Raw genomic sequence first — 27,782 nt, 5'->3', positions numbered from 1 at the left:
CTTGGTGAGGATCGACGATGCTATCACTTGAGCTGCTGCCATTCATGCAACATGTTTTTCAGTGAGGGATGAGAAGTCGAGAGAGAGAGAGAGATCAGGGAGGTCAGTCGAGAGAGAGAGGTGAGTCACTTGTGTGATGTGGCTGGATTCGAAGACGGTAAATAAGGAGGAGGAGAGAGATCGCGACAAATCGGCGAGGCTGAGAGAGTAGGGTGAGGTGAGGTCAAGAGAGAGTGGCTGAGTGAGGGTTTTATTTGGATTCAATGGTTAAGATTAAATCTCAACCAAATCCAACGGCTGTTATAATTCCAAATATATGTTTAGAAAGAAATAATATATATATATATATATATATATTTTTTTTTTATATTTCGGTTCGGTTCGGGATTACTGAACGAATGAAAATGTGAGACCGATTCCCATATCAAAATTTAAGGATCGGTTCGGGATTGGGTACCGAAATTTTCAGGATTTTCGGTTCGGGATTTTTTTGGTTTGGTTTCGGGATTTTTACTGTTCGGTTTGGAATTTTAGGTATTTTTTTTTTCCACCCCTAGTTATGGATGCATTTAGCAAGGTGGAAGTTCAAAAGGTATAATGCTCTATGATTTATTAATAGTACATTTTTCTTATACTTCGCATACTATATGGTCTATGTCGACAAAGAGATGTAGAGATGTACACATACATTGTCTTACATTCAATTCTAATACATAATACTATTTTAATGACGTATCAATTGGATCTAGAACGTACAAAATATTCTTCTTTTAAGTCTAAACTTTTATCTTTTATGAGTGGAGAAACTAACCATACTTTTGAACCCCCTTCAAATCCCAATTTTAGTTCCGACCTTATCAAGTAGCTTCTATTTTCTCTGACCAAAAAAAGTAACTTCTATTTTACAACTGGCTAACTTAAAAAAGTTTATTATCCTCCGCATAATGTAAGTTCCATCACCAATAGACATGCAAATAAGGTAATGTTAATTAATACTTTATTAATAATTTAATCATTAATAACCACGTCAACTAATTTAAAAAATATTATTTAAATAGATGATCTTCCTAACATTACCAATTAAAAATTAAAGTAAACACCGCAAATCGAAATCGCCAAAATAAAGAGAAATTAATTGGGGATTTCACAGGATTTGACTCTCAGTGTAGGTGGGTTTTAAGGGTAGTTCTATTCACATACGTACTTTTACCTCCCACACACCCTTGTTAATTTTTGTCTATTACTTCTTCAATTCATTCGATTCGACAACCGAAAATTAAAAGGAGTGTGTTAGACGTAAAAGACGATGTGTGGATAGCACAACCCATTTTTTAATCAACACTAGTATATGGGCACACACAAAGTATGTGCGAATTTTTTTTATTTTTGTTTATGAAATAGAAGGAGAGAGGAAGAGTGACACATCCCAACCCATAATGTGGTGGGGGCCAGGGCCGGGATGTGACAATTTGGTATCATAGCCAATTCCTGGGCGGAAGTGTGTCGACGATGATGTTGGGCCCTTAAGGAGGGTGGATTGTAACATCTCACATCGCCCAGGAGAGTGGATCCTGTAAGCTTTATATGTATATTCTCATCTCTACCTATCATAAGGCGTTTTGGGAGCTCACTGGTTTCAGGTTCCCTCGAAACTCCGAAGTTAAGCGAGTTCGCATGAGAGCAATCCCATGATGGGTGACCCACTGGGAAGTTTTCATGTGAGTTCCCAGAAACAAAACTGTGAAAGCGTAGCCATGGCCCAAAGCAGATAATATCGTGCTACGGCGGAGTCGAGCTCGGGATATGGTGGGGGCCCGGGCCGGGATGTGACAAAGAGAGTGATAGAGAATGTGGGAGTGAAGTTTTATTTTATTTTATTTTATTTAGAGATATGTTAGGATTACATGTAGGTGATGACACACCCCTACCGAACTCGAGATGTGTTGGCCGTCACGTGAAGGTGACGTAACTAAGTGCGCAACAGAAGTGATAATAATAAGAAAATGCAAATAAATAAAAACCAAAACTAAACTTATTTAACTAGAGATAATATGTAAGTGTGTGAAAGTGATCAAGTATAAGATACACGCATATCAAAGCATAGGTAAAACGAAAGTGCAGTCGAACTAACTAAGTACTAATTATACAAACAGGAAGAAGATCCCTACATTTATTTATGGAAACGTCAGAACTGCGGTGTAGTCCTCGTGAGCCACCAAAGATGAGCAACTACCTAGAATCTGGAGGGGCGCAAAACAGAAGGATGAGTAGGCAAAAACAAAGCGTTTGAAAACGTATTTATCTTTATAAACATAATAACCTCTCTCCGTAAAATCCGTATAGTTTCTAGAAAATACTACTACGTAGGTATGAAAACCAATGCACAAGAGTAGCGAAAGTATGTCATGTCATGATATTTCAGCAATAATAAATGTAAGCCAGGTGTGAAACTAATATAAAATAGTATTCGAATAATACATGTACGTATTTATTCATATTTATTTAATTTAAAAACATTTCTCTTTTGATTACCAAATTGAAAAGGAAATTTTGAATTTTACCCATTTGGGTTCGGCTCTGGCCTTTCAGCCGACCCGCCAAACAGAAATCAAGTGATGAACCGACAGAACCGGAGCTGCTAAAGCTTAAAGCTTTTTCTCCTTCGCGGTCTCTCCTTATTACGAAAACCCTAATTCAAGCCCTAACCCTAACCCCCAATTCCCAACCGTGAATTTCTAATAAAGACGTCGAATAGAAGAAGAAGAAAGAGATGGACTCCCAATTCCATCACAATTACTTCGAGAGGCGCCCAATCTTCCGATCCAAGACTCCCGCTGTCAAATGGTTCAAAGAATGGTATCTATTTTCCTTTTTCTTTGATTTTTAATTTGATGATTTGATTTGGTCTCCGATTAAATTTAGATGAAGACGAGCAAGTACAAGCTTTTAAACTTACTGGGTTTTGAATATTAGTGAAAATTCAGTTTTCATCGTCTCTGAAAAGTCCCTTCGATTCTTGGGTTTTGTGGTTCCAGATTATATTTGAAATAAAGTAAGGTACTTTTATGGACTCAATTGTAGGTGTTGATTGTTGGTAAGAAGTGAGAAGGGTGCATTGGGTTATCTGATAAATCATAATTTTTTTTTTGAACAAACGATATTATCTATACTTAGGGGGAGGAGGGGTATGCTTAGCTTCACAATGAGCTAGTAATAATGTGGTACAAATTCGCCTTTGGCGAGAGCTGAACCTAATACTTCTCACTTACAAGTGAAAAGGAATACCACTAGATTTTAGGACTAAGTGGCTCTGATAAATCATAAATTGAAAGAAAAGTTTTGTTTAGCAAATTCAATTCGAAAGAAACATAAAATGTCAGTTGAAGATTTGGTTACTGGAAAGTTGAGTTAAACGGCCTAATTTTATGTTCATTTATATCGTTTTAATGTTTAGGACCACAAAAGTGAAGAAAAAACAATAGTTTTCTGAATCTCTAGTTTTTCTCTTATAAATCGTGATTAAGATTCACGAACAATATGTCTAGAAGCGAGCTGCCGGCTTCTGCGGCGGGGGCTTGTAGAACCTTATGGATGAAGCATTTACTTGGATAATTTGAAGTACTTAACCTACCTTGGTTAATGGTTGCTACAAAATTGTTGTTAGGGTTCCACAAGATGTTGTAGCAACAGGTGGAAAGTGCTCTCTAATGAAATGGGTCACAGGTACTTCTTCTTCCCCACCATGTCCTGTACGGTGATTCCTGAAAATACTTCTAAACCACTTTACTTTGTAGTACGAGTTTTGTAGAAATGAGAAGGATAATATAAATTATTAAGTGTGTATGAATATAAAGAAACAGAAAAAGAAATTTCTTATCATAAAAAGGAAAAAAGAGATATGGAATTAGTATTGCCTTAGGTATGATGTATGAAGTCTACATGCTATTCGAGCTATGACTGATCTAATTCGTCATAGAAGTCTTATCTACTAAATTTTCCTTTATTTTCTTTGATTTGTATATAATATTATTATTGTGATGAAATATGACATTAAAATGTACATCAAGGCCATTTATGTGCATCATTGTATGCACGAACGCTCTTATTCAGTTAGTGTGAATACATACGTTAAGCACTTCACTCACTATACTTTCCCAAGTTGATATTTATTAAAAATCAATAGGGATTAGTGTCTTAACTGAGATCTTTCTGCTTTTGTAAGCCTATGGTTTGACTTCTAAAGTGTTTTCTAGGTTTTGCTTTCTTGAGTTTGTGCTGTCATGTGTCTATAACATCTGATAAAATAGTTATTAAGTTCTTGATATGTCATTTAAGTGATGCATTGGGTTTATTAAAAAGCATTAGTTTTACTTTTGGCCTGAGGCTTAATGAATCACAAATAGGCTTAAGAAGGCCATCTTGGATTGACATGATGGGTGAGCATGTTCTGTTGTTTGTCTTTGTTCCTATGATATGAGTTTGGACTAATTTCTCATTTTTCTGTTTTCAATAGCGGATACATTAAAGGCTTTGAATGAGAAATCAAAGAAAACGGTGGCTCCAGAGCCAGAGCCAGAACCAACAACCGAAGTGCTTTTTCTTTGCAGCTATGATGGCTGTGGGAAGACCTTTATTGATGCTGGTGCCTTGAGGAAGCATTCTCACGTCCATGGGGAGAAACAATATGTTTGTCACTATGAGGGTTGTGGAAAGGTATTGTTTCCGTCTGTATGGTCTTTTCCCTGTAGTGTTGTAGTGTCTGTTTTACATGGATAGAGTAAAGCTATGGGTTACTGTCATGTCAAACAAATGGAGAAGAGTTGTCAGTTTCTTAATTTGGTACCCAAAAGCAAAATACAAGAAGAAAGTATTTGTTTATGTAGTTGGTCTAATATTTTTTCCCAGCACTTGTAAAGTCTTGTTCAGTCCCAAATGTGCAATTCCTATAGTTTCTTGTTGCACTAGTGTGGGTACTTTAAAGCAAGGATATATTGGTACGTACGCTATGGAACTCTGGGAAAAAAGGGTAAAGGGAAAACGAAAATCAATGGATTGATACTGATATTCCATTAGAGTTTCTTACATCTTAGTGAATTTGAAAAATAATATTTTGAATGCTGCAGAAATTTTTGGATAGTTCAAAGTTGAAAAGACACTTTCTTATTCATACTGGAGAAAGGGATTATGTATGCCCTCATGAAGGCTGTGGTAAGGTATTATCTTATCCATTACTAAACTGTTTTGTTTCAAGTTATCTTGGCATCTAATGTTGAAGTTTTGATGGTTTAGTTGTACTTTCCCTCCGACAAACTATACGATTAGATTATCTGTCTGAAGGACGCATTATATTATCTTCCCTGCTATGTTATCTTAAGTTAGTTTCCTATGCACATTGACAAGGTAATTAGCTGCTGCACATTACAGTTCTAGCGAGGAGTTTATAACATATTCTCAATGTATCATTGATATGTGGTGAAATCTTTGTTTATTTTTTGTTAGTTCGATTTTTGTAGCTCACATTCTGTTTTAGAATGAACCAGAGTTGCATGTCTAATATAAGCTTGACTACACCCTACATGTGGAAAATAGAATCTGGTAATTAATTGCAGTTCTGGGCATCCTTAACAAAGGCTTCTTAAGATAATGATTATCGTCATGCAAGTATTTAATTTTACACTTCCAATCAAGAAAAAAAAACTGTCACTATCAGGGTAGTATCACAGTAGCTGTTTACTTGAACCATTTTGTGCTTTTCATAAATTTGATGTCTATTTTCGGCTTCATAAATTCCTTTTATTTGTGGGTGTTTAATATGCATAACTGATTTTGTTGTGTTGTAATTAATTTTGAATATGACTTTTGCAGGCCTTCTCCCTGGATTTCAACCTTAGATCGCACATGAAAACACATTCGCAAGAGAACTATCATATCTGTCCATACCCAGACTGTGGAAAGAGATATGCACATGAGTACAAGCTTAAAAACCACATTGTAGCTCACCATGAAAAGGTTTGCTAATCCTGCCTCACTTTTATTATTTATGAAATATTTTGATGCAATTGTCTTCATTTGTTTTTGGTACAAAATATTGTGTGAATGTTTCATAGCTGCTTCTCGAACTAGTATTGATTGAAGTATGAGTGCATTTAGTATGAAGGCAATATGATTTTTTTTTCATTAAATTTGCATTGAAAGAATAAAAATAGAGTTTCAATGGGAGAATAATACTCTACATGCAAATGATTGTCAGAGTGAAATTGAAGTAAAATATTCTTCTTAAATAGTTGAGATTTATGATTTATCCTATTTTATAAGTTGACATGTGGATTTCACTAATGTAAGAAACTAGAGCTTCAAAAGTCTTGTTTAGCAATTTACATAAGCATTCAAATCCAATTCTGTTCTTCTGGATTCACCAGTCCAAAGACAAAATCAGTGAGTATCGAAAAAAAGGTACAGGTAAGTCACCTTTAATTAGTGGGTAGCAAATCATCTTGATGTAAATGACAGAGAACAAACAAGGTGCAGGTAAAGGCCCGTTTTCTGTACAAATCTAAAGCTTGTGTTACTTTTGTGCAAAATATAAAAGTCCTTTATGAATTCACAGGCACATTAAGGTCCTCCTTAGTTCTTACCAACAAAAATATCTGAAAAATAAGGCCAAAATATCTCCCTTCAGTTTGGACATTCTTATAATTGCTGATATTAGTGTCATACATCTATTTTTCTGGATTTTCTTAACATAGGAAGTATGGCTTGATTCGCAATATTAACACTGATTTTGCAGATGCCCATCGACGAGCCAGTTTCTGTGCCAAAATATGCCACCCCACCTGCAGAGAAGCAAATCAGAACTCCGAAGCCTCCTTATAGCAATGCATCATTGGATCGCCCTTATGCTTGCCCATATGACGGGTGTAGTAAGGCGTACATCCATGAATACAAGCTTAAGCTGCATCTCAGGAGAGAGCATCCTGGCCATGTGTCTGATGAGAATGCAGAGAATCCTGCTAATAATGCTCATAACGAGATGGATGAAGCCAGTGATCAAGATGCCTATGCTGGAAAACGTATGAATGGCAAGAGCCAGAAACAAAACAGGCCCAAACCTAACTTGAAGTACCCGCCTGCCAAAATTGCTCAGCGTAAAGGCTCAACTCCATCTCCTGCACCTATGAACACAATGAAGAAACCCTGGCCGATCAAAGAAGATGTTTACGACGAAGAAGACAGTGAAGAAACAGAGGAGGACCGTGACAATGTCGAAGATGGTTGGAGGTACGGTGAAAACAATGACGACGATGATGAGGAAACGGAGGATGAAGACTAGATAGTAGATATTCGTGGAGGCTCATTTTCATTTATTACTTTTTTTGTCAATTTTCTTCTTAAAAAAATGGAGTTGGAGGCACTTTGTATGTAAAACCCACCTACTGCCATTTTTATTTAGGTTCTGTGTTATGTTCCTTTGGAAGGGACACTGACTAAAGCCTTTGGAGAGTCCAATCGGATTGGATCTGCTCTGATTCATATTTGATATGTTAAGTTGTCGGGTTATCTATGAATGAATAATTGAATAATCTGATCCTTTATTTAAGTAATTTGCCAATTCGGTCCGTGAATTATTATATGGGTAAAAATTAAGTCTATAAATACTTTTCCTTTATGAACGATAACGTTATTGGATTAAATTGTTAAATGTTAGGAAGAAGGGAATTAGTTGGGATCGAAACCGCACTAGGATGCGTAGTCATTATGTTCTTAAATTCATTAAAAATTGTTAATTTGAAGTTATTTAGTAAATTTTCTAAGAATTTGAGTCACGTGATTTGAGTGAGAAACACGTTGAAGGGTGGATTGATATTTTATACAGAAATTTGAATTTATGAACTTGCTTTTCCAAAAAAATAGTCTAAGGAGTTAATTTTAGAGGGTTAATTAATAGATTTAAAGTTTATAATGTTAAGAGTTCATAGGTGAGAAATGATGGTAGTACACTCTAAATTGTGTTGAGTTCAAGTCAAGGGATTTAAAATGACAAGGGTTTAGATATAATACTTACAAAAGGGAGGAAATAGACAAATTTTAATAATTAAAGATTTATTTTTTAGAAAAAGTAATTTAGAGATGAAATTTTCATTTATATAATAATTCAAGGGCTCACTACATTTTACACTCTTCAAGTTTAAGATGAATTTAAAAATGGACCATGAAGTTCTAATTTTCTCACATTGAACAGTAAGGTTTTGAAATTGTTTTAGCTACACATTGTCTCTTTGAATGTCTAAATTATCCATTAAATTGCTGAGTCTTTTTTTCGTTAATATAGTGCAAATTTGGCTTACACATTAGTCCATATAATGGTCTCAAACTCATCACGTCTGCTATTTAATGATTTATCATACAATCAAATTAACGACACAAATTGATACAATTTCATTACCGTTAGATATAATATGACCAAATTGAAATCTCGTGACTCATTTTAATAATCACTTCATATCCGAAAAGTGTAATATATTATTAACTCAATTTAATGACTAAATCAACAATTTATGTTATACAATTATATATATATGAAATCAACAATTTATGTTATACAATTTTATATATATGACTAAGAGAAATAGAATATTAAATTGAGAGAGCAATTTGAATAAAACACAACGGCCTAGGAGATTTGATTAAAGTGAAGAGAATGAAAATGGGAAATATTTACATAAGATAAAAAATATGCACTTATTAAGAGAAATTGTCCTACCATCATTTTTTCATACACGTAAGTGAAATCATGATGTTTTTTGGATAATTTGAATAAACTGAAGTGGTTATGATTGAGGAGAATATGAGAGGAGGTGGGCGGTTGAAGAGGCTTTAATTTTGTACTTTTTGACAAAATGACAATTATATCCCTATTTTTCTTATTTTACCCTCATTTTTTATAAAATGATAATTATATACCTATTTTGTTCGCACCCACAAAGTGTGCTCTCTGCTAGTATATTTGTAAAAGAAGAAAAGTAGCTTCTGTTGATAGTGATACCTCTCTCTCTCTCTCTCTCTCTAGACTAAAACCTGAGGAGAGAGAGAGCAAATTGTTGGGGGCAATGGCAGGAGCAGCAGGAGAAGGCTCAGGCTTTGAGATTGCCCAAGATGAAGCTGTTGCGATTAAAGATAAGTATGCCAATAAGCAGAAGGCGTGTTGATCAATACAAGGTTAGCTGTTTCTATTTTACACTTATGATTGCAGATAAATGTGCATTATTTTTTATGTATTTTTGTTTATTTATGTGCCTTTGGGTTGTAGATTGAACTTCGAAATCCATGCCGGCAAGGAAAGAAACTGCTTGTGCTGGATATCGACTACACTCTGTTTGATCACCGGTACCTGCTTCAACTTATGCGGCCTTGTGAGTTGTTCTTTCTTCATACGATATTTCTACTTTTTCAGAGCTTCCATGTGTCTTTCATTTGCCTTTACACACATTGTCTTTTGTAGTTCTTCACGATTTTCTTACAGCTGCTTACGCGGAATATGATATCGGTCTGCAACCAGGTTAGTTCATTTGAAAACGAAATGCTATACCAATTCTATATAAAGACAGAAAGATCGGATGGATTGATTAAAACTTCTGTGTTCTTTATATAGTTTAAGCATTTGTGATACAGGTATTTCCTCGTTTGTTTCCGCGTTATTAAGTATCATGCTCATTTTCTAAACCTGCCTAGGAGACTGTCGTATAACGTTGGAAGTGCATTGTTTGGATGTTATTAAGTATTATACCTCTATTTTTTTTTTCTTTCTATTATCTCTTGTCGGGTCGCACTTGGTGCGATGGCAAGTGCCTTCGCCCATGAGCGGTAGGTCTCGGGTTCGAGACTTGGGAGCAGCCTCTCCATAAATGGGGGTAAGGCTAGCCGACATTCATCTCTCCCAGACCCTGCGTAAAGCGGGAGCCTTGTGCACTGGGTACGACCTTTATTATCTCTTGTCGGATGAATTGTTTGAATCACGAGTAAAAGAAACTGCATATGTAGAACCAATAATGTGTTAGCATCAAAGTGGAAGAAAGATAATCTGTTATCGTAAAGTTTCATGTTGCTAGACCTTGAGTTAGGACTGCACATTTAGACTAAGTTTTGCTAATATGGGTGTGTGTAAATTTTAGAGAAGCTATATATGTCGAAAAGAGTATGAATTTGCATCAATCTTTTTTTCTTCTTCCCATCTCAGTCTTGTGTGATGGCATAAATGGAAGCTTAAGTAGAATAGCAAGTCAAGAGCTTCAAATTTCTTGCCACCTGTGTAGTAATTTATATATGTTTCATTTCTGCAGCAAGAAATGGGTTGAAATGAAGAACTCATTGTCATTCAACCGAAGTTTTACATAAGAGACAAAGACTATCCAATACATTATAACAAATGACTTTGTGGCGGTGATTACAGCTATTCAACTATCAATAATGCATTATTTTAGGTTGAAATGTGGAAGCATCTACGAAGTAGCATGGCAATACTTTGTAAGCTTGTGAATCTGCTTGACTGTGGCACGAGTAAGGTGCAATTCCCCACTAGCATTTTCTGAGCTCAGAAGGGGTGGATAACCGTGGTTCGTCAATAGTTGTACCTCTTTATAAAAAAAAGTTAATAGAGAAAAACTCAAATGTGAAAGGATAATTAAAAACTGTTATCAAGATCGGCGGTAAATGATTCAACCATTTACAAAATTTGAACTTAGGACCACGATCTACCAGATCGCTGTATGAGCTATTAAGTGGCGTTCCAATATAATTCATAGGAATTTCAAGGAGGCATAAGTGGGTGGATCAACTTTTTTTAAATCCGGTAGTACAAGGGGAATTTTAGCGATCACGGAAAAAGAAGTTACGTAAGGAGGTGGACCACCATTTCTGGGCTCCACTGATAAAAACTTTTGCAAAATGCGAATTAGGATTAAACTTGTAGCATAAAGTAATTACCCTGTGAACTCCGTCCTTCCACGCCAAGCCTCCAAGCTCAGTCTGATATGTTGCAGCTGGTTTAAATACTTGTCCCCTGCATCACAAGAGCGAGCTTACAAAACTGCAGTTTTTACTCATAGTTATTGCAAAATGAAATTATAGGTTGGTGCCAGCAATTACCAATGTAATTATTGTGGCAAGGCAACCGCTGGGACTGGGACTAATGTGAATGAAACTGATTACCGGTGATCTGCAAGTACGGCCATCGCATGCCAGCACGTGAATAGCTGGGAGTGCTCAGCAATCCCAACTACAAAATCACAGCTCTTCTAGACTATTTAGCAATGATCACAGTTCAATTTGATTCTCGCGGGATCTTTGATTGCAAGCCATTATGCTTAATTTGGACTCAATTCCCTGAGGTATGTATTACGATCATGTAATTATTTGTGGTATGTGAGCTCTGCGGCCCGGGTTATAAATCTTATTTATGGTATGTGAGTACCGCAGTTTTCATTTGCTGTCTAACTATCAGTTGATCCGATGACTAGCGGTTTCTTGTTATAATCAGTTCTACAGTTCCAAAAACACAATAATGTTTGATGATCTACGAAGAAACTTTGCGATGAACCCACAGAAAGGTTTGATCATCAAGCCATTCAAGAAGGCCCATTCTAGCCGAGACAGTGATCATGAGCTTTTCAAACTCACAACGTACTCGCTCGCCATTGCGGAACTTGATGACTTGAGCAACCTTGAGCATAACAACTGGCAGTCATTTTCCGAGGACAATGTCAAAGGGCGCCGTTGGCATCAATGATCTTTAAAGGTGTCATTTTTTTATCATTCTTGCAATTTTATTGTCTTGTTTCTTTGTTGATTACCATTTTATCCATGTTTGCAAGCAATATAATGTCCCATGTAATACCTTCTTTCACTTCCAGGATTGCCGATATTCGCTCCATCACGGGATGAACTGAGCTAACCTGAAGCCTGTGACGGGAATTCATCTGCAACCGAGACTCATCATTTCCATATCTGTGTGAATTTCTTCTTGAACTTTAGCACAAGTAGTTTTGTGCTTCCTGGGCACTGTTGGAATTTACTATATAAACCTATACATCTGTTATAAGCAGCGATAAAGACGTTAGCATAACCTTATACCTCAGGGCACTGTAGATGTGGTTGGAGATATGTTAAATGCTAATAAATAATAAAAGTAAACAACTAATTAACAGTGTATGAACAATGAAATAATATTAAACAGAAATATTGAAGATCGCGGCTTGCGTACCGTAATGTCCTTGAAACAGAAATTTCGTTCCTACTCAGTGCTTGTAGTTCTACAGACGTTTGCTTCACCATGATTCAACGATCAAATCAAAATTCTAGCATTGAAAAACTTGACTTCTGGCAAATATCTGTGTGGTTTTCTCATAAAGGATATTTGTGATTGTAGAAGAAGAATGTTGATTTTTTGTGTCATAAATGTCATGCTTTTTTTTTTTTTGAAAAGATACGATAGTTGTTTTCATTTCATCAAAAGATTCATTACAAGAGTTTATCCATCTCTAAGCATGTAGCTAGCATAGTCATCCATAAATGTCATGCTGATGAATGTATATTGGGACTATGCATGTTCGCAATGTGGGACAATGAAATTTCTACTCAAAATTTCCAACAGATGTTTGTTTATTTTTGTATACATGCACTGCTTTTTTGTGTATAATACACGTGTACTATACGCGTAACAAAACATGTATTAGAAAACAAAATTACGACTATGGGTCCCATTTTTTCCCGTCATATCCCCTCCTTTCTTTCACAGCCATTCAAAACATTTCCAAGCTAATTCAAAGGTGAAGATTAGGCCACATCACCAACCACCATTCTTACGCAAGTCATTTCATAGTTCAACCCTTGTTTTCTTAGCATATAAGGGTGAGGTTGTACGGATGCAACAATTGTTTTCTTTTAGAAATTTCAATGTAAATCATTACGTAGTTCAACCCAAAACTCTAACATTATCGTTTGAGATAAAACGATTTTTTGCCAAAAGGTCTTCGAGATTAGTATAATTCCTCATTTTGGTTCATGAGATTTAAAACTAATAGAAGTGGTCATTGAGATTGTTCACTGTTAATTATTTTGGTGTTAAATTGAGGGTATCTTTGTTAAATCAGCCTCTCGACTGATGACTTTCAATTTCATAGAAATATTTTACAGAATGATCAAAATATAGGTAGGGAAAGACAAATAGAGAAGGTAGCTAGTATTCCTTTTTCCTAATTGTTTTATATTAGAAAAAAAAAAATAGTAATTAAAATGAGTAAACCCAAACGGAAGGCCAAATGGGCCGGATGTCATTACGCGTGAGCTTTGAATGTTTACACTCTCAGAAACCAACTCACAGAGTCTTAGACGCATCTTAATCTTAATTAGTACTAATTAACCTCCTCCTCCTTTTAATTGCATCCAGATTTGGGAAAACACTAATTCCTCCACCCTCTCACACTACATTAATGGCAATTAATTCTTCATTCCTCTCTTTTTTTTTCTTTCCATAAATAATACTTTCTTCCCTTTTTTTTTTGGAAATAATTATTGTGTTCTTCGTTTTTGTTTTCGAGTCTCTCTCAACTTTAGAGAGAAAGAGACAGAGACATATATACGTGTTTTCGAGTCTTTGATCTACATATAGTTTTTGTTTGTGACAAACAATAGAATAATTACATTATGTTTTTCTGCGTTGAATTATGTATATATGTCATCAATAGTGCAATTTGAACAGTTTGATTAGAAGAATTATATTTATATTCCTAATGTTTGGCCGGGGTTAATTAATTTGGAGAGATAGATTAAACCCCTCTTTCTGGAGATTGGTGTTCAAAGATCATCAAGTGCTATGAAGAAGCTCTTGATTTTCACCTTCTCTCTCATCACCTCCTTCTCATTGTCATGTAAGTATACATACCTCTCTCTCTCTCTCTCTCTCTCTCTAAAAGATTTTATTTAGTTAATTTCTTGAGATTTTTGGTGAAAAAAATTGCAGCTGGGTTCGATCCATTAGATCCATATGCCAACATAACCGTCACTTGGGATTTTTTGCAGCAAAGCGAAAGCACATCTGACGTAAGTCTCTTTTTCTTAGTTAATTACCCATCTCCCCTTCATTTTTCATTAGTTTTGCATCAACTTTACATTCTTATTGTATCGCAAGAAAATCCTTTTTTCATGATATATTCCGACCCGAATATCTAAATTGACATTAGAATCGAAACATGCTAACGGACATTTAAAAAGTAACGAAGCCAACACCATTCAATTAGATGTTCATATAGATTTCTAGGTCGGAATGTGTCCTTTCACAATTTTTTAGTAGTGTCTTTTGGCCTATCGTGGCTTGCAATGCGTTTAAAAAGTGACCACTCATCTAATTTGTAAATGGTTGCGAGAGATGCACCAAATTTAGATGCATGGGCTAGGCACGTGGGATGCGTGACATGTCGTTTTGCATTCCAGAATGTTTGTTTTGTTTGAGTCCGGATCCTTGCAGAATCCGTGAATCGCATCTGTTCATCGTATATTATGCGGTTATAAATGATTTTAAATATTTTTATTTAAAAATAAATATAAACAGTACTTGACAAAAACTAACCGCACAAAATATAATGAACAAACACGATTCACGGATCCTCAGAGTTCTCACCAAAAGATCCGGAGAGGATCCTATTGGGTTTTGTTTGAGGTTGAACTTAGATTTAGTCAAAAAAAAAATTTGGTGGGTGAGGTTCACGCTGGAATCCTTTTTTTTTTTTATCCTAAGGATTCTGTGATCGTGACCGTTCATCGAATATCGTACGGTCAGAAATCATTTTAAAATTTCAAATTTAAAATTAAATATAAATAGTACCTAACGAAAAATAACTGCACGATGTACGATAAACGATCACGATCACAAGATCTTAGTATCCCCACGCTGAGCTCATCAGGATTGCTTCAGAGATTCAATCAGCTTACATTGGGCCAATTTAGACATTGTATGTGATGGGACAGAAAAAGGATCACAATATTCCTTTTTATTTGTCAGACTTCTGGGTCCAGTACTAGGTTTGTCGCCTAAGTTACCGAAATACCCCTCTAAGGGCCCTGGTATTTTCGACCTAATTCCCCTAAAGATTTTTAAAGAATTTGATAATGCGATTGTGAGACATTGGTTAAGGGCAAAAGGGTTATAAGACTTAAAAATAGACTTTAAGAAAAGACATGAAGTGTTTGGAGCTAAAGGAACATTTGACGCAAAACAGAATATAATAATAGTCTAGAATTCATATAGCTGACCTCATTTAATGGAATAAGACTTGTTGTGGTTGTGTTGAACTTACATGATGTTTACTACACGATTTGATTTCAGATAAAAGTATCGATATACAACTTCCAGCAATTTCGGCATGTGGATCGCCCCGGTTGGAAGCTGGGTTGGAGATGGCAAGGTGATGAAGTGATATGGAACATGTGGGGAGCTGAGGCCATTTATCAAGGAAACTGCTCTCGGTTCAAAGGCGCACCAGAGCGTCCTCATTGCTGTGAAAAGGAGCCGGTGATCATCGATCTCCTCCCCGGAACCCCTTTTAACAAACAGTTCTCCAATTGCTGCAAGGGAGGAGAGCTTTCTTCCATGGTCCAAGACTCTTCCAAGTTTCTATCTGCCTTTCGGATGAATGTTGGAGCATTTTCCAACAATAGTACAAATATAAATATGCCCGACAATTTCACCCTTGGACTCCCTGGTTACACCTGCGGCGCGCCAGTCCAAGTCCAACCGACTAAGACTAGCCAAGATGGCCGGCGATGGACAGAAACTCTCGGTGAGTGTGAGAACTAAAAAACTTCACTAAGCATCGGAATCTTATATAACTAAGTTTTACAAACTTAGGCAAAAACTAGACAAAAGTGCTTTTTACAGAATCACTTTGAACGCTTCTTGGAGAAGCATGCATTTTCTGGTCAATAGTAGATTAGAAGCACTTACCTAAGAGTTGTTGGTCTAGTAGTTAGGTCCTTGGTTTGCTCCCAAGTGGTATGGGGTTGACTCTCTCCCACGGTACCCACCTAGCAAATGCTAGAGTTTCTCGTCCCCAAATGTTGTGGGGTCAGGTGAAGGGCTTGGTGATTAGTAGGGTCAAAGACTCGAATACACTAGTTTAAAAAAAATAAAAATAAAAATATTAGAAGCACTTCGCTTTTAGTGAAAGGTTTTAGGGTTTAGCTTGGTAAACAATGTTTAGTTTTCTATGTAACATGTTTATTGTGGTTTTCTTGTAGAGACATGGAATGTGACTTGTATGTACTCCCAGTTCAGAGCATCACCTTCTCCAAAGTGCTGTGTTTCCTTGTCTTCATTCTACAATAGCACCATTGCTAAGTGCCCCCGGTGCAGCTGCGGCTGCCAAGGACTTCCCGGAGCAAAATGCGTGAAGTAAGATCTCTTGGTTATCGATTTTCTAACGGAAAAAGTCTGAAATTAGCATCACATTTTGATGATTGAAGCAACTTATCTCTGCAAGTTTTACAATGAACATTGGTTATTTGCACAAATTTCTTGGGACATGTTAGCTCGAGTCATTTAAGTTTTTATTTATATTTGTTGGCAGTTGCTGTTTTTAAGAACCAATTCTTGTGATACTAAATCTGCAGGCCAGGTGATGAGTTGCAACTTCCTGGTGAGCGCGAGACTGAAGAACCATCACCTTTGGTGACTTGTACACGACATATGTGCCCGATAGGAATACATTGGCATGTTAAGGAAAGTTACAAGGAGTACTGGAGGGTTAAGATCACAATCACCAATTATAATTTTGTTAAAAACTATTCTGACTGGACCTTAGTCGTTCAACACCCGAATTTGCAAAGTCTAACGCAGTTGTTCAGCTTCAACTACCACCCTCTCGGTCAGTATGGAAATATAAGTAAGTTAAACAAACCAAAAGCCCGATATTTTCTTCTTATTCACGTAGAAAATTATTTGCAAGTAACATTGAGCTGCATTGCATGTATATTGCTTTCCGCAGATGATACAGGAATGTTTTGGGGGATCAAATATTACAACGACATGTTACTCAGTACGGGAAAGAATGGGAACGTGCAAACTGAGATGGTACTGCATAAAGATGAAGGGGTTTTCACTTTCAGAGAGGGATGGACATTTCCCAGGAGAATTTCATTCAACGGGGATGAATGTGTGATGCCCTCTCCGGACGAGTACCCTAGACTTCCCAATAGGGCTCATAGGGCAGCAGCATCAAGGCCATTGATCGTAGTTTTCTCCTCGTTGTTGATCCTTGCAGCTTCGTGATGACAAAAAGTCTGAAGGAAGAAATATCGATGATTTTTTATTCATGGACTGCATTTGTAATCTTAAATTAATTTAAACTCAATATTATTTGATTGGACAAAAGCATTCAGCCTTATTCTTTTGACATGTAGCAAACTACCTCTCTCAACAACAATATTCCACAATTACACCATAAAGTCTACGAACAATGCTATTCTGGAACTGAGAAAAGCGAAAGCTCCATGGCATGTTGAGAAGCAACGAACCAAGAACACTCCAAAAACCGAACAGAGAGCCTAGTCCCAAGCTCAGATAGAACCAACCATCTTCGAGTAAATAGCTCCCCATGTGTTTTTGAACAACTACTGGCTGCATTGTCCGATTTTCCTTGCAGCTCACGTTGAGTGGAAATCCACAAAGTTCATTGCCAATTAGCTGTTCTGATCAAAGCCCCCGAGCTGTGTGCATTGGGGAATCTGTCCGGTCAAATTGTTATAAGACAAATTCAAGGTACCAAGATATGTCAACCTCGACATGTTTGGAGAAATTTCACCAGAAAGTTTGTTCATGGAAAGATCAAGAGACTCTAACATTACCATATCACCAATCGTTGAAGGGATTTTTCCAGTCAATAGATTTTTCGATATGTTCAATGATTGCAAGCTGATGAGGCTGGTCAATTCCTCGGGAATCTCTCCAGATATCATGTTGTGTGAAAGGTCCAAGTTAGCTGATAGGATTTTTAACGTCTATGCAAATAAGGTCAAAATCACATGAAATACTTGCAAAAATACAAGGATGTTGTAGTATAGATGCTCATGCAAGGTCGTTTTCCTCAAGGACTATTTGGATAATTTATGTAGAAACAATTCCTAATTAAATACTTAGAATTAAAACTTGAGAAAAGAGAGTTTGAGAGTGGGTAATATTAAAAACAAATTTTAAACAAAAACTAATATAATCAAAGAAAAGAGTTTTAAATACCAATTTATAAAGACACTAGGGTTCCACCATCACCTAGCAATCCTATGAATTTCTATCAATTACTTATGATTTACACATGCCACTTCGAAGGTTAGGTTTTCCTAATATATATTCTCCTCGTGATATTCAAGCAAGAACATATATCTAACATGCAATCCATCTGTGATATTCAGATCAAATATGAACATGCAAGGCTCATTAAGTTTTATGAAAACCTTTTGAAGAACCATGCAACCCCTAAGAACGTGATGTTCGCCTTAGATGAAATTACAATTATTAATCACAAGAAGCAATACTCAATCCTCCGTGATATTCCGACCGAATTGCATCCAATTACTTGTCTAAACATCCTAATGGTGGCCAATCATCAAGATAATTAGATAGTTTAAAACAGTGATCAATAATTCAAAGTGTGCATGCAATCAATCATAAGCAATTAAATAAAAATTACATATTCATGCTAAGGCTCAAAGCTTCGCCCTAGCAAAAAGGAATTAGTTATGCATATTCATAACTGAAATCATAGAAAATATTATTAAGAAGAAAAGGAATGAAAACACTTTAAAGTAGTAAATCTCCAAGAACCCTAGCAAAGTTCTTTGTCTCTGAAGTTGAATAATAATAAGCGTAGTGTAAAACTATAGACGGCCAAAGCAATATATTTGCTCAGCCCTTACAAACCCTAAGACCTAGGTTTCTTATTCCAACTAGGAAGCTAAGAAAAATAATAAAATATCTTAGAAAATAAAACCCTAATTAAACTAGGAGAATCTGCCAAGTACTTGTCCAGCCACGTTTTAGCCTCATATCTACTCCAAATCCGGCCCAAGATAGCTTGTTTTAAAGATAAAGACGTTCCGAACACATCTCCAGAAGGCCACGAAACCATCCGAGGTCATCTTGGGCTCTAAAAACGCAATTTAAGCCTAGAAACGTCATTTTCCAGCACCGCGCATTACTCCTTTATTTTATCACCAGAAAATAACCGCTTGATGGAAAAATCCCTATTTTTGATAAGATCAAGCTAAGTGACTCACGAAGGTCTTGCAACTGGAATTACTCCAAAAGGCGTCCATTTGATCACGCTTTGCTCCAGAGGAAGTCGAAAGTCCTATATTGAAAATACAATTCAAAATATCAAAATTCTTCCAAAATATGAACCAAAATATACCAAGAATAGGGTTAATTATATAATATAAAATTCACTTATCATTAGCTACCAAGATTTGGAGATTGACAAGACTGCATATTTCGTTAGGAATGTCACTCTGAAGCTTATTGGAACGAAGGATGAGAACGATCAAATTTGAAAGACTTTCTCCTATCCACATTGGTATGCTTCCAACAAACTTATTTTCGCCAAGGTCAGCAACTAACAGGTGACAATTCTGTAGGGACATAGGCAACTCTCCAAACACGTGATTATTGCGCAAGTGCAGCCATTCGAGGAAAAGTAAGTATCCTATGGAGCTTGGAATGTTCCCTGTCAAATTGTTGTTCTCTAAATTTAGGACAATCAACTTTTTCAAATTTTGCCAACAATCAGGAATTGGTCCATCAAGAAAGTTGTTCTCAAGATAAAGAATTCTGAGTTGTTTTGGCCCATCTATGCTATCACAAAAGAAGTGAAAGATGGATCCGGAAAATGTTGAATTGGAAAGATCTAGTACATCAACGGTGGAGGAGACGAGAGGTAATGGACCATTGAACTAGTTTGAACTTAGGTCAATTATGTCTAAAGGAGCACCAACTATATTTGGAACTTCCCCATACAATTGATTGTGAGAGAGATCGACAAATCTTAGTTGGGAAGAAAAGTTCCAAAACCAGGTTGGGATGGTACCTGAAATTCTTGTGTTGACCATGCTTAGATACTGCAATTGTGTTTGTCTCTGAAACCACAGAGGTAACTCTGGCCCTAGATACCAAGAATCTAAGAACAACACTCGGAGTTGAAATGGTGGATGCCAATCTCTACTGGTTTCCAGAGTCAATAAATTATTCTTTGTATAAAGTTTCACCAATTTTTTAAGATTGGTAAAATGAACTTTAGAGACGACACCCTTGAAGGAATTATTATGAATGCATAATTCTTCTAAGGATGACAGATTTCCTAAGGACGTTGGAATGGAACCTGATATTGAATTGCTTGAAAGATCAAGGAAACGTAATTTTTCAAAATTTCCTAGCTCATCTGTCAAAAGACCAGAAAGATTATTATTGGATAAGCTCAAAGACTCTAGTTGACTTGAATTGCACCTAGACAAACTTTCAAAGATTTCGGATATCCTCCCATTGACACGGTTCCTCGATAGATCAAAAACCGTCAACTTGCAAAGATTTCCCATTGAGGTTGGGTGTTCCCCTTCAAGTTGATTATGAAATAAGTCAAGATTGACGATGTCTGTTAAGTTTGCAATGGAGCTTGAGATTTGGCCATGCAAGTGATTGTAGGAAAGAAATAATGACTCGAGATGGCTAAGGCTGTACAACCATTTTGGTATAGTAGAACTGATGGAATTTCCCTCGAGATTAAGAACTTTAAGAGCAGAAGCATTTGCAATTCCAAATGGTATTTGATAAATTCTGCAATCAGACATATTCAAGTACTCTAGCAAAGAGGGGAAAATGTTTGTCACCTGGAACAAATCGGATGCTTCTCTGAGATCTACACCACTCATGTCCAGGTGCTGCAGCTGAGAAAGACCAGAAATCCATTGCAGGCTCTTAACCTCAAAATAGTTACCATGGAGGTCGAGAAAGTGTAGATTATAAATATTCCCCAGCTGATGAGGAATTATTCCCTGAAAATCTGATTGTGAGAGGTTAAGATGTCTTAAACTTGTAAGAGAACCGAAGAACTTGGGAATCTGCATTCCTTCAAAATCATTGCTGCTTAGGTCCAAGTAAGTGAGATGGCTTAAATTGAGCAGAGAAGGATTCAGCTTACCACCCAAATAGTAATCACCAAGGTGGAGCGCGTGGACATGGCCGGTTAAGTTACCGCAGACAACTCCAGGCCAAAAGCAGCAATCTCCTTCGCCAATCCAGGATGAAAGCCTGTTCGAAGAATCAAGAAGATCTTGCTTGAACATCATAACGGGCTTGCCTCTCATTTTCTTTGAAAGGAACCCGAAGTCCCAGATTTGCATTGCCCAAACTAAGGGGAGTGGCTGCAATGCTTAGGAAACTCACAAGTAAAACAAGTTTTAAGGGCCTATCCATGAGTGATGAGGTTGTTTGCGCAATAAGTTATTGTTGACCCTAAAAACTACTAAGCCTATGTGGCACACATGCCGAGTAACTAATGAGCTAACTACGTCATTCGGTTGTATGCGGGGCGTGCCAACTCGACGGTCGAGCTCGGCCGAGGAGTAAAATATGGTGATGTTGCTTTGGGTGCGCTGCTAACTTCTGAATCTCGCGACTGTGGCCGAGGAAGGAACACGTCTCGGCCTTCGGGTTCTAGAGCCTGAAGACAAGGCTGCTAGTTCTGCGAAGTTCAATATCAAATTCGGCTTTCAATGTGCCGAATGTAGTAACTTGTAACACCTCACTTCGCCGAGAAGGCTAATGAGATGACCTCTGCCAATAAAGATTTGAAAATCCTTCTCGACCGAGACTTGGATGGATAACCAGTCAGCCCTGTCGCAGTGTTGTTTATCCAAACTGAAGATGCTTCACGGTCTGCTGATTCTACGGCAACATGGCTGTTTATTGAAACTGAAGATGTTCGTCGGTTGCCTTCACAATGCTGTTTATCCAAACTGAAGATCTGTTGGCGAAAAAGGAAAATAAAAATCTTAAGGTTGTTGAGAGGTTTCGCGTAGAGCGAGGGTTTGCGCAGGGCAGTTTGTGTGTTGAATTGGAGGTCCCTATAATGTTGTCTGCCGCTTGGTATTTATAGAGACATGCATGCCTAAGTCGTGGAAAACAATCCCAATTGCACTCTGACTCCAAATCTTTAACAGTTGCTGTTGACCACGCATTTATCTCATGCATATTCACAATAAATGGAACTCTGAAAACTTTATCTTTTATGCACCTACATTCACGCATTAGACCTTATCACATCAATCAAAGCTTAATCCCTTCTTTTAAAATGGGATTACGTCATCACCATCTTTATCATGACCTTCCTTTACGTCATCACCATTTGCCGGATCCAATCTTGTAAATTTGGTGGTGCTACTTATCCCACCATCTCTTCATAAGCTTTATCCATGCATGCATGATAATTAAAACACATGGTTGATGGTTTTGCATTATTTGCAAAACCACCCTGATCCCATCACATCACCTTATTTTGATTACTCCAAGCGGCATAACCACATGCTGATCATCCAATATTAATTGCATCCTTGTGTTATTGTTCCTCGTGGTTCGCATGCAAGATAGGACTCTAATGCTGCATGACATTTCACACAGCTTCTTCTACATGGAGCTTTACGCGTATCACAACTCTGCACACTTTAAAGATATTTTCAAAACAATAGTAATGTCAAGAAAAATCTCTAATCATTTGAAGACCTTAATTACTTGGACCGATGGTGTAAATTCGGGCCCAAACATTGCCTCCCAATTTCCTTGAACTTCGGCTCATAAGCCGAATGTTTAAGGAAATTAACTGGTCCTAGCCAACAATATTTCGTCGTATTGCCGAAAAGAAATTTTATTTCTTGGTAATAAAATTGTAGACATCGAAATTTCGGTAAATAAATGTTGACCGATAAATCAAAGTTTCAACGTTCATGTATTACATAAATTTTACACGTAGCGTGTGTCTAAACAAAAAAAATCAAGAATCATCGAAAAAGTCATCAAACAGGACACGTGTCAACACCTGGCAGAAACGACTTATTTCATCTGGAATATTATATTCAAAATTAGGCCTTGGAAAATTCTATAAATAGAAGCCAATTTCATTCATTTTGGGGAAACCAATTCATATGACACCTTGAAGCTCTGAAGCTCTGAAACTCCGAAGTCCTCAAGCATCCAGGTTCCCGAAGAATCAAGAAAGCCTTCTTCGTTCTTCGTTCATCGTTCTTCCAAGATCAAGCCCCGACGGCCCTTGGATCAACAATCATCCACCTTCAAGATCAAGCCCCGATGGCCCCTTTGAAGAACTTCCACCAATTCAAGATCAAGCCCCGACGGCCCTTGAAGAAAGTGTTCATCGTTCATCATCCGTTCATCCCGAAGAATCAAGAAAGCCTTCTTCGTTCTTCGTTCTTCGTTCATCGTTCTTCCAAGATCAAGCCTTGACGGCCCTTGGATCAACAATTATCCACCAATTCAAGATCAAGCCCCAAAGGCCCCTTGAAGAACTTCCACCAATTCAAGATCAAGCCCCGACGGCCCTTGAAGAAAGTGTTCATCGTTCATCATCCGTTCATCCCGAAGAATCAAGAAAGCCTTCTTCGTTCTTCGTTCATCGTTCTTCCAAGATCAAGCCCCGACGGTCCATTTGAAGAACTTCCATCAATTCAAGATCAAGCCCCAAAGGCCCTTGAAGAACTTCCACCAATTCAAGATCAAACCCCGACGGCCCTTGAAGAAAGTGTTCATCGTTCATCATCCGTTCATCCTAAGATCAAGCCCCAACGGCCCTTTGGATCAACAACGTCGACAAATCCACACATCCAACCGTCCTTCAAGATCAAAGCTCAAAAGCCCTTGAAGATTTGTTCATCACTGTTCTTCAAGATCAAGCCCAAAAGCCCCTTGAAGATCCGTTCATCACCGTTATTCAAGATCAAGCCTCAACAGCCCTTGAAGAAACGCTCATCCTCAAGATCAAGCCCCAACATCTCCTTGAAGATCCGCTCAAATCCACTTTCAAAGATCAAGCCCACGGCCCTTAAAGAACGTTCATCCTTAGATCAAGCCCAACGGCCCTTTGGATCAATCGTACATCCACAAACCAACACCTTACAGAGATCAAATCAGAGGATCAAATTTGAGAGAGATTGTAACCCAAAATCATCAAATACAAATATTATTTTGTGCACATTGTTCTTGTCTCTTTCATTTCAGGAAATTTTCGTGTTAAAAAAAATCACCTCTGTTCTACCAGTGTTATGGTTTCTCTTTGCTGCCACAATCCATACCAAGCTCGGCAAAAATCTTTGGGGGTAGAGAAAAAATTGGTATCGAGGGCAAAGTGGGCCGAGGCCAAGAAGAATTGGGGGGTAGAGAAAAATGGGGCCGAGGTCGAGATGCATCTGTCTTGTCAGCTCGGCCTGCCTATATATATATATATACTGATCCAAGGTCGAAAAGCTCGGAATAGAAGCAAGCAGAAACAAAGTGAAAAACACTGTTGAGCTCGACAAACACATCTCTGCGATTTTTCTCGGCCGAGACTATTCCACCAAATGGATCACGATAATATCACCATTTTTGAGTTACATCAAATCTCTTTGCTTACCTGCCCTAAGAAAGAATGCAGCATGGCGCTGAATGGTCACCAGGAAGTAGCCTACACGTCAGCACCTCCTAACCCTACCGAAGGGTATTAAATATCTCGACTCTTGGATTTGACAACCCAACTTCCAATATAAAACATCATGGCTATATATATATATACACACACTTTGATATTCCTCCAATCCCCCACGTTCCTTTTCTTTTGGTCAAAAGAAAGTGGGAAAACCACTTTATTGAAAAAGTCTGCAACCACCAGTCCCAATTTCTGTCAGGGTGGAAAATCCAAGCGGGAGAATTGGCCACTTGTCCTTTCCATGCACATGCATACATGCATGCATTCTATTTATTAACATTTGATGGGTACCTTTGATTTTCAGCAGCCTATCTGTGATGGCAGAAAAGCTGCAATGGAGAGCAGAGAGCAAAAAAGGAGACAACTACCACAACTGTCGACCGTCGAGGTCGAGAAAACATTTGGGAGGGTCGAGAAAAATTGTTCTTGGAGCTTGGCCTGCCTATATATATAACTAATAAAAGTAGTCGGGGAACATCATCTTTGACTGAGGAACATTAGCTATATATGCTTGGTGGGCCGAGAAACATCATCGTCTGCCGAGGTCTTAATGCGGTCGAGGAACATGTGATACTGCTACATGCATGTTGCCAAGTATATATATTAAACCCCATGACGCCAACTGGTTTCATATATATATATATATATATATATATATATATATATATATATATATGCCATAAAAAATCAAGCCTTGGAATGGTTTTTAACATCCACAGAACTTGCTCGCTTACTCTCGGCCTAGACGGCCGATTTTTTATTTTTTTTTGTACGAGGTCAGGATGCTCGTTGCCCGCTTATTTTCTTATGCATCATCGGCTCAAACAAGATGGATAAGAAAATAAATTCTTATTCGTGAAAGCTCAGCCTATTGAGAAAACTAGCAGCTTGACCAATTAAAGTCAGCAACGCCAATTATATCATTTTCTTAAGCATCGGCTGAATAGCTGAATGGTGAAGAAAATAAATTCTTTTTTTTAGGCCGAGGCCAACGATGCTTTATTCCAAGCCGAAATCTTTTAATATCAAAATTCTCAAATTGATTTCGTTCTAGGCCGAATAAAGAATTTTCTCCAAATATTTTTGCCTTGGTGAAATATTTTTCATTTTCGGCCGCTGAATGTGTTAAACAATTATTATGCCCCCCAGGCATAATTACTTCGCCAATTTCGGCTTTCAACTCGAACAACTTAGCCGAACGGGATTTCTCCATATCGACTGTATCACCAATAATCATATCGATTGGCATGGAACACTTTTCTGACGAATCATTGTCTAAGTCGATTTGTGGCTTAGAAACTTGAATTTTTTCTTCTAGGCCTACCATACTTTCAGTCTCGATCGAAACAACAAGTGGCCTAAGTTCTTCTGCCATCTCGACAATGTTCTGAGGCCGAATTTTGATTGTGGCCGGAGCGGAAATTTGCCCCCCGGCCTCTTGCTTTTTAGAAATTCTACCCCATCTCTCGAAGCATTGTTTTTGCTCCTTTAATAGGCGATGAAACTCATCCCAAGAAGCCTGATCAAGATATATCATGTGAACGTCATAGTTTTAGCACTTGGTCCCACCGGGCGTGCCAAAATGTTGACCCTAAAAACTACTAAGCCTACGTGGCGCGCATGCTGAGTAATTAATGAGCTAACTATGTCATTCGGTTGTATGCGGGGCGTGCCAACTCGACGACCGAGCTTGGCCGATGAGTAAAATATGGTGATGTTACGTTGGGTGCGCTGCTAACTTTTGAATCTCACAACTGTGGCCGAGGAAGGAACACGTGCTGATCATTCAATATTAATTGCATCCTTTTGTTATTGTTCCTCATGGATCACATGCAAGATAGGACTCTAATGCTGCATGTCATTTCACATAGCTTCTTCTACATGGAGCTTTATGTGTATCACAACTCTGCACACTTTAAGGATATTTTCAAAACAATAGTAATGTCAAGAAAAATCTCTAATCATCTGACAGCCTTAATTACTTGGACCGATGGTGTAAATTCGGGCCCAAACAGTTATCTACACTACTATAAATATACTGAAGTGGTAACGTATGATCCAAGTTCGGATTTGAATTTTTGAAACATTTAAGAAGATTAGAAAATATTTCATTTCATTGACTACGAACCTGTTGAAATGTATTAAGGAAATGTTAAAGAGACTCTCTCACGAGACTTTTAATGGATTTTCTACCACCTCACAGTTTAACGTTATTTTATATAAATATTATAAAATGTGAGTTATGAGGTGACAGAAAGTCCATAGAGAATCCTATTTATTTGAGTCTTCTTAGCATTTCTCATGTAATTATAGCTAGTTGACTCATAGGTAGTAGTCATGATTAGCCATCATTAGCCATCATTGGTCATCATTTTTTTTATATGTTATTTTGTTAGACTAGGTGTTCGATGGAGGCAGATTATCTGCCCTCCCTTTCCCATGCCCTTCCCATCCCCTCCTATTTGTGCGGTCACGGTTAAGCCATGTCAACATTTTATATTAATTTTTTAATAGAGATAATAAAACAAAAAGTAATAGGAATATAAAATATTGACATGGCTTAACCGTGACCTCACAAATAGGAGGAGATGGGAAGGGTATGGGAAAAAGAGGGTAGATAATCTGCCTCCGTGTTCGATAAGCCACTGACAGAATTTGAACCCACACCGTCATGTAACAGCTCAACATATGTTCACCGCTGAGATAAAGGGTCACTTGCATCATTGGTCATCATTATCGCTAGTTGTTTTTGTTAGACTGGTACCTACCACCGTTTTGTAATTTTCAACTTTTTTTTGTAAAACAATAGATATTGTTAGATTAGGTGTTAAATTAGCCATTGATGGAATTCAAACCCATGCCGTCATAGGGCTCAACACATTTTCATCACGGTGATAAAGAGTCATTTGCTTTGTAATTTTCAAGAATAATGATGGCTATTTGCTTATAGTACTTCCACTCAAAATTTGACACATTCCATTATTATACTGCTGGACT

General features: G+C 37.5%; 2 protein-coding genes and 2 pseudogenes across 2 annotated transcripts; 3 read left to right on the top strand and 1 right to left on the bottom strand.

Moving 5' to 3' along the window:
- Nucleotides 1–2,554: 2,554 nt before the first annotated feature.
- Nucleotides 2,555–7,597, top strand: LOC126632802 (zinc finger transcription factor YY1). Its single transcript, XM_050303296.1, has 6 exons — nt 2,555–2,856; nt 3,665–3,723; nt 4,514–4,713; nt 5,124–5,213; nt 5,866–6,009; nt 6,788–7,597. The coding sequence occupies exons 1-6, from the start codon at nt 2,771–2,773 to the stop codon at nt 7,328–7,330; spliced, it is 1,122 nt and encodes a 373-aa protein (XP_050159253.1). The 5' UTR covers nt 2,555–2,770; the 3' UTR covers nt 7,331–7,597.
- A 1,510-nt stretch (nt 7,598–9,107) lies between these two features.
- Nucleotides 9,108–12,126, top strand: LOC126631523 (ubiquitin-like domain-containing CTD phosphatase; annotated as a pseudogene).
- A 1,178-nt stretch (nt 12,127–13,304) lies between these two features.
- Nucleotides 13,305–17,336, top strand: LOC126631213 (COBRA-like protein 6). The gene is made up of 6 exons (XM_050301384.1): nt 13,305–13,922; nt 14,015–14,094; nt 15,377–15,830; nt 16,288–16,441; nt 16,660–16,931; nt 17,034–17,336. Exons 1-6 carry the CDS (start codon nt 13,868–13,870, stop codon nt 17,315–17,317), a joined length of 1,299 nt encoding a protein of 432 aa, XP_050157341.1. The 5' UTR covers nt 13,305–13,867; the 3' UTR covers nt 17,318–17,336.
- On the bottom strand, nt 17,330–21,529 carry LOC126631522 (receptor-like protein EIX2; annotated as a pseudogene).
- Nucleotides 21,530–27,782: the final 6,253 nt, after the last annotated feature.

This window comes from Malus sylvestris, chromosome 8 (assembly GCF_916048215.2).
Source record: "Malus sylvestris chromosome 8, drMalSylv7.2, whole genome shotgun sequence".
NCBI lineage: Eukaryota > Viridiplantae > Streptophyta > Magnoliopsida > Rosales > Rosaceae > Malus > Malus sylvestris.
The sequence above is the reverse complement of the archived record's forward strand: the minus strand, read 5'-3'. Positions and strand labels throughout refer to the sequence as shown.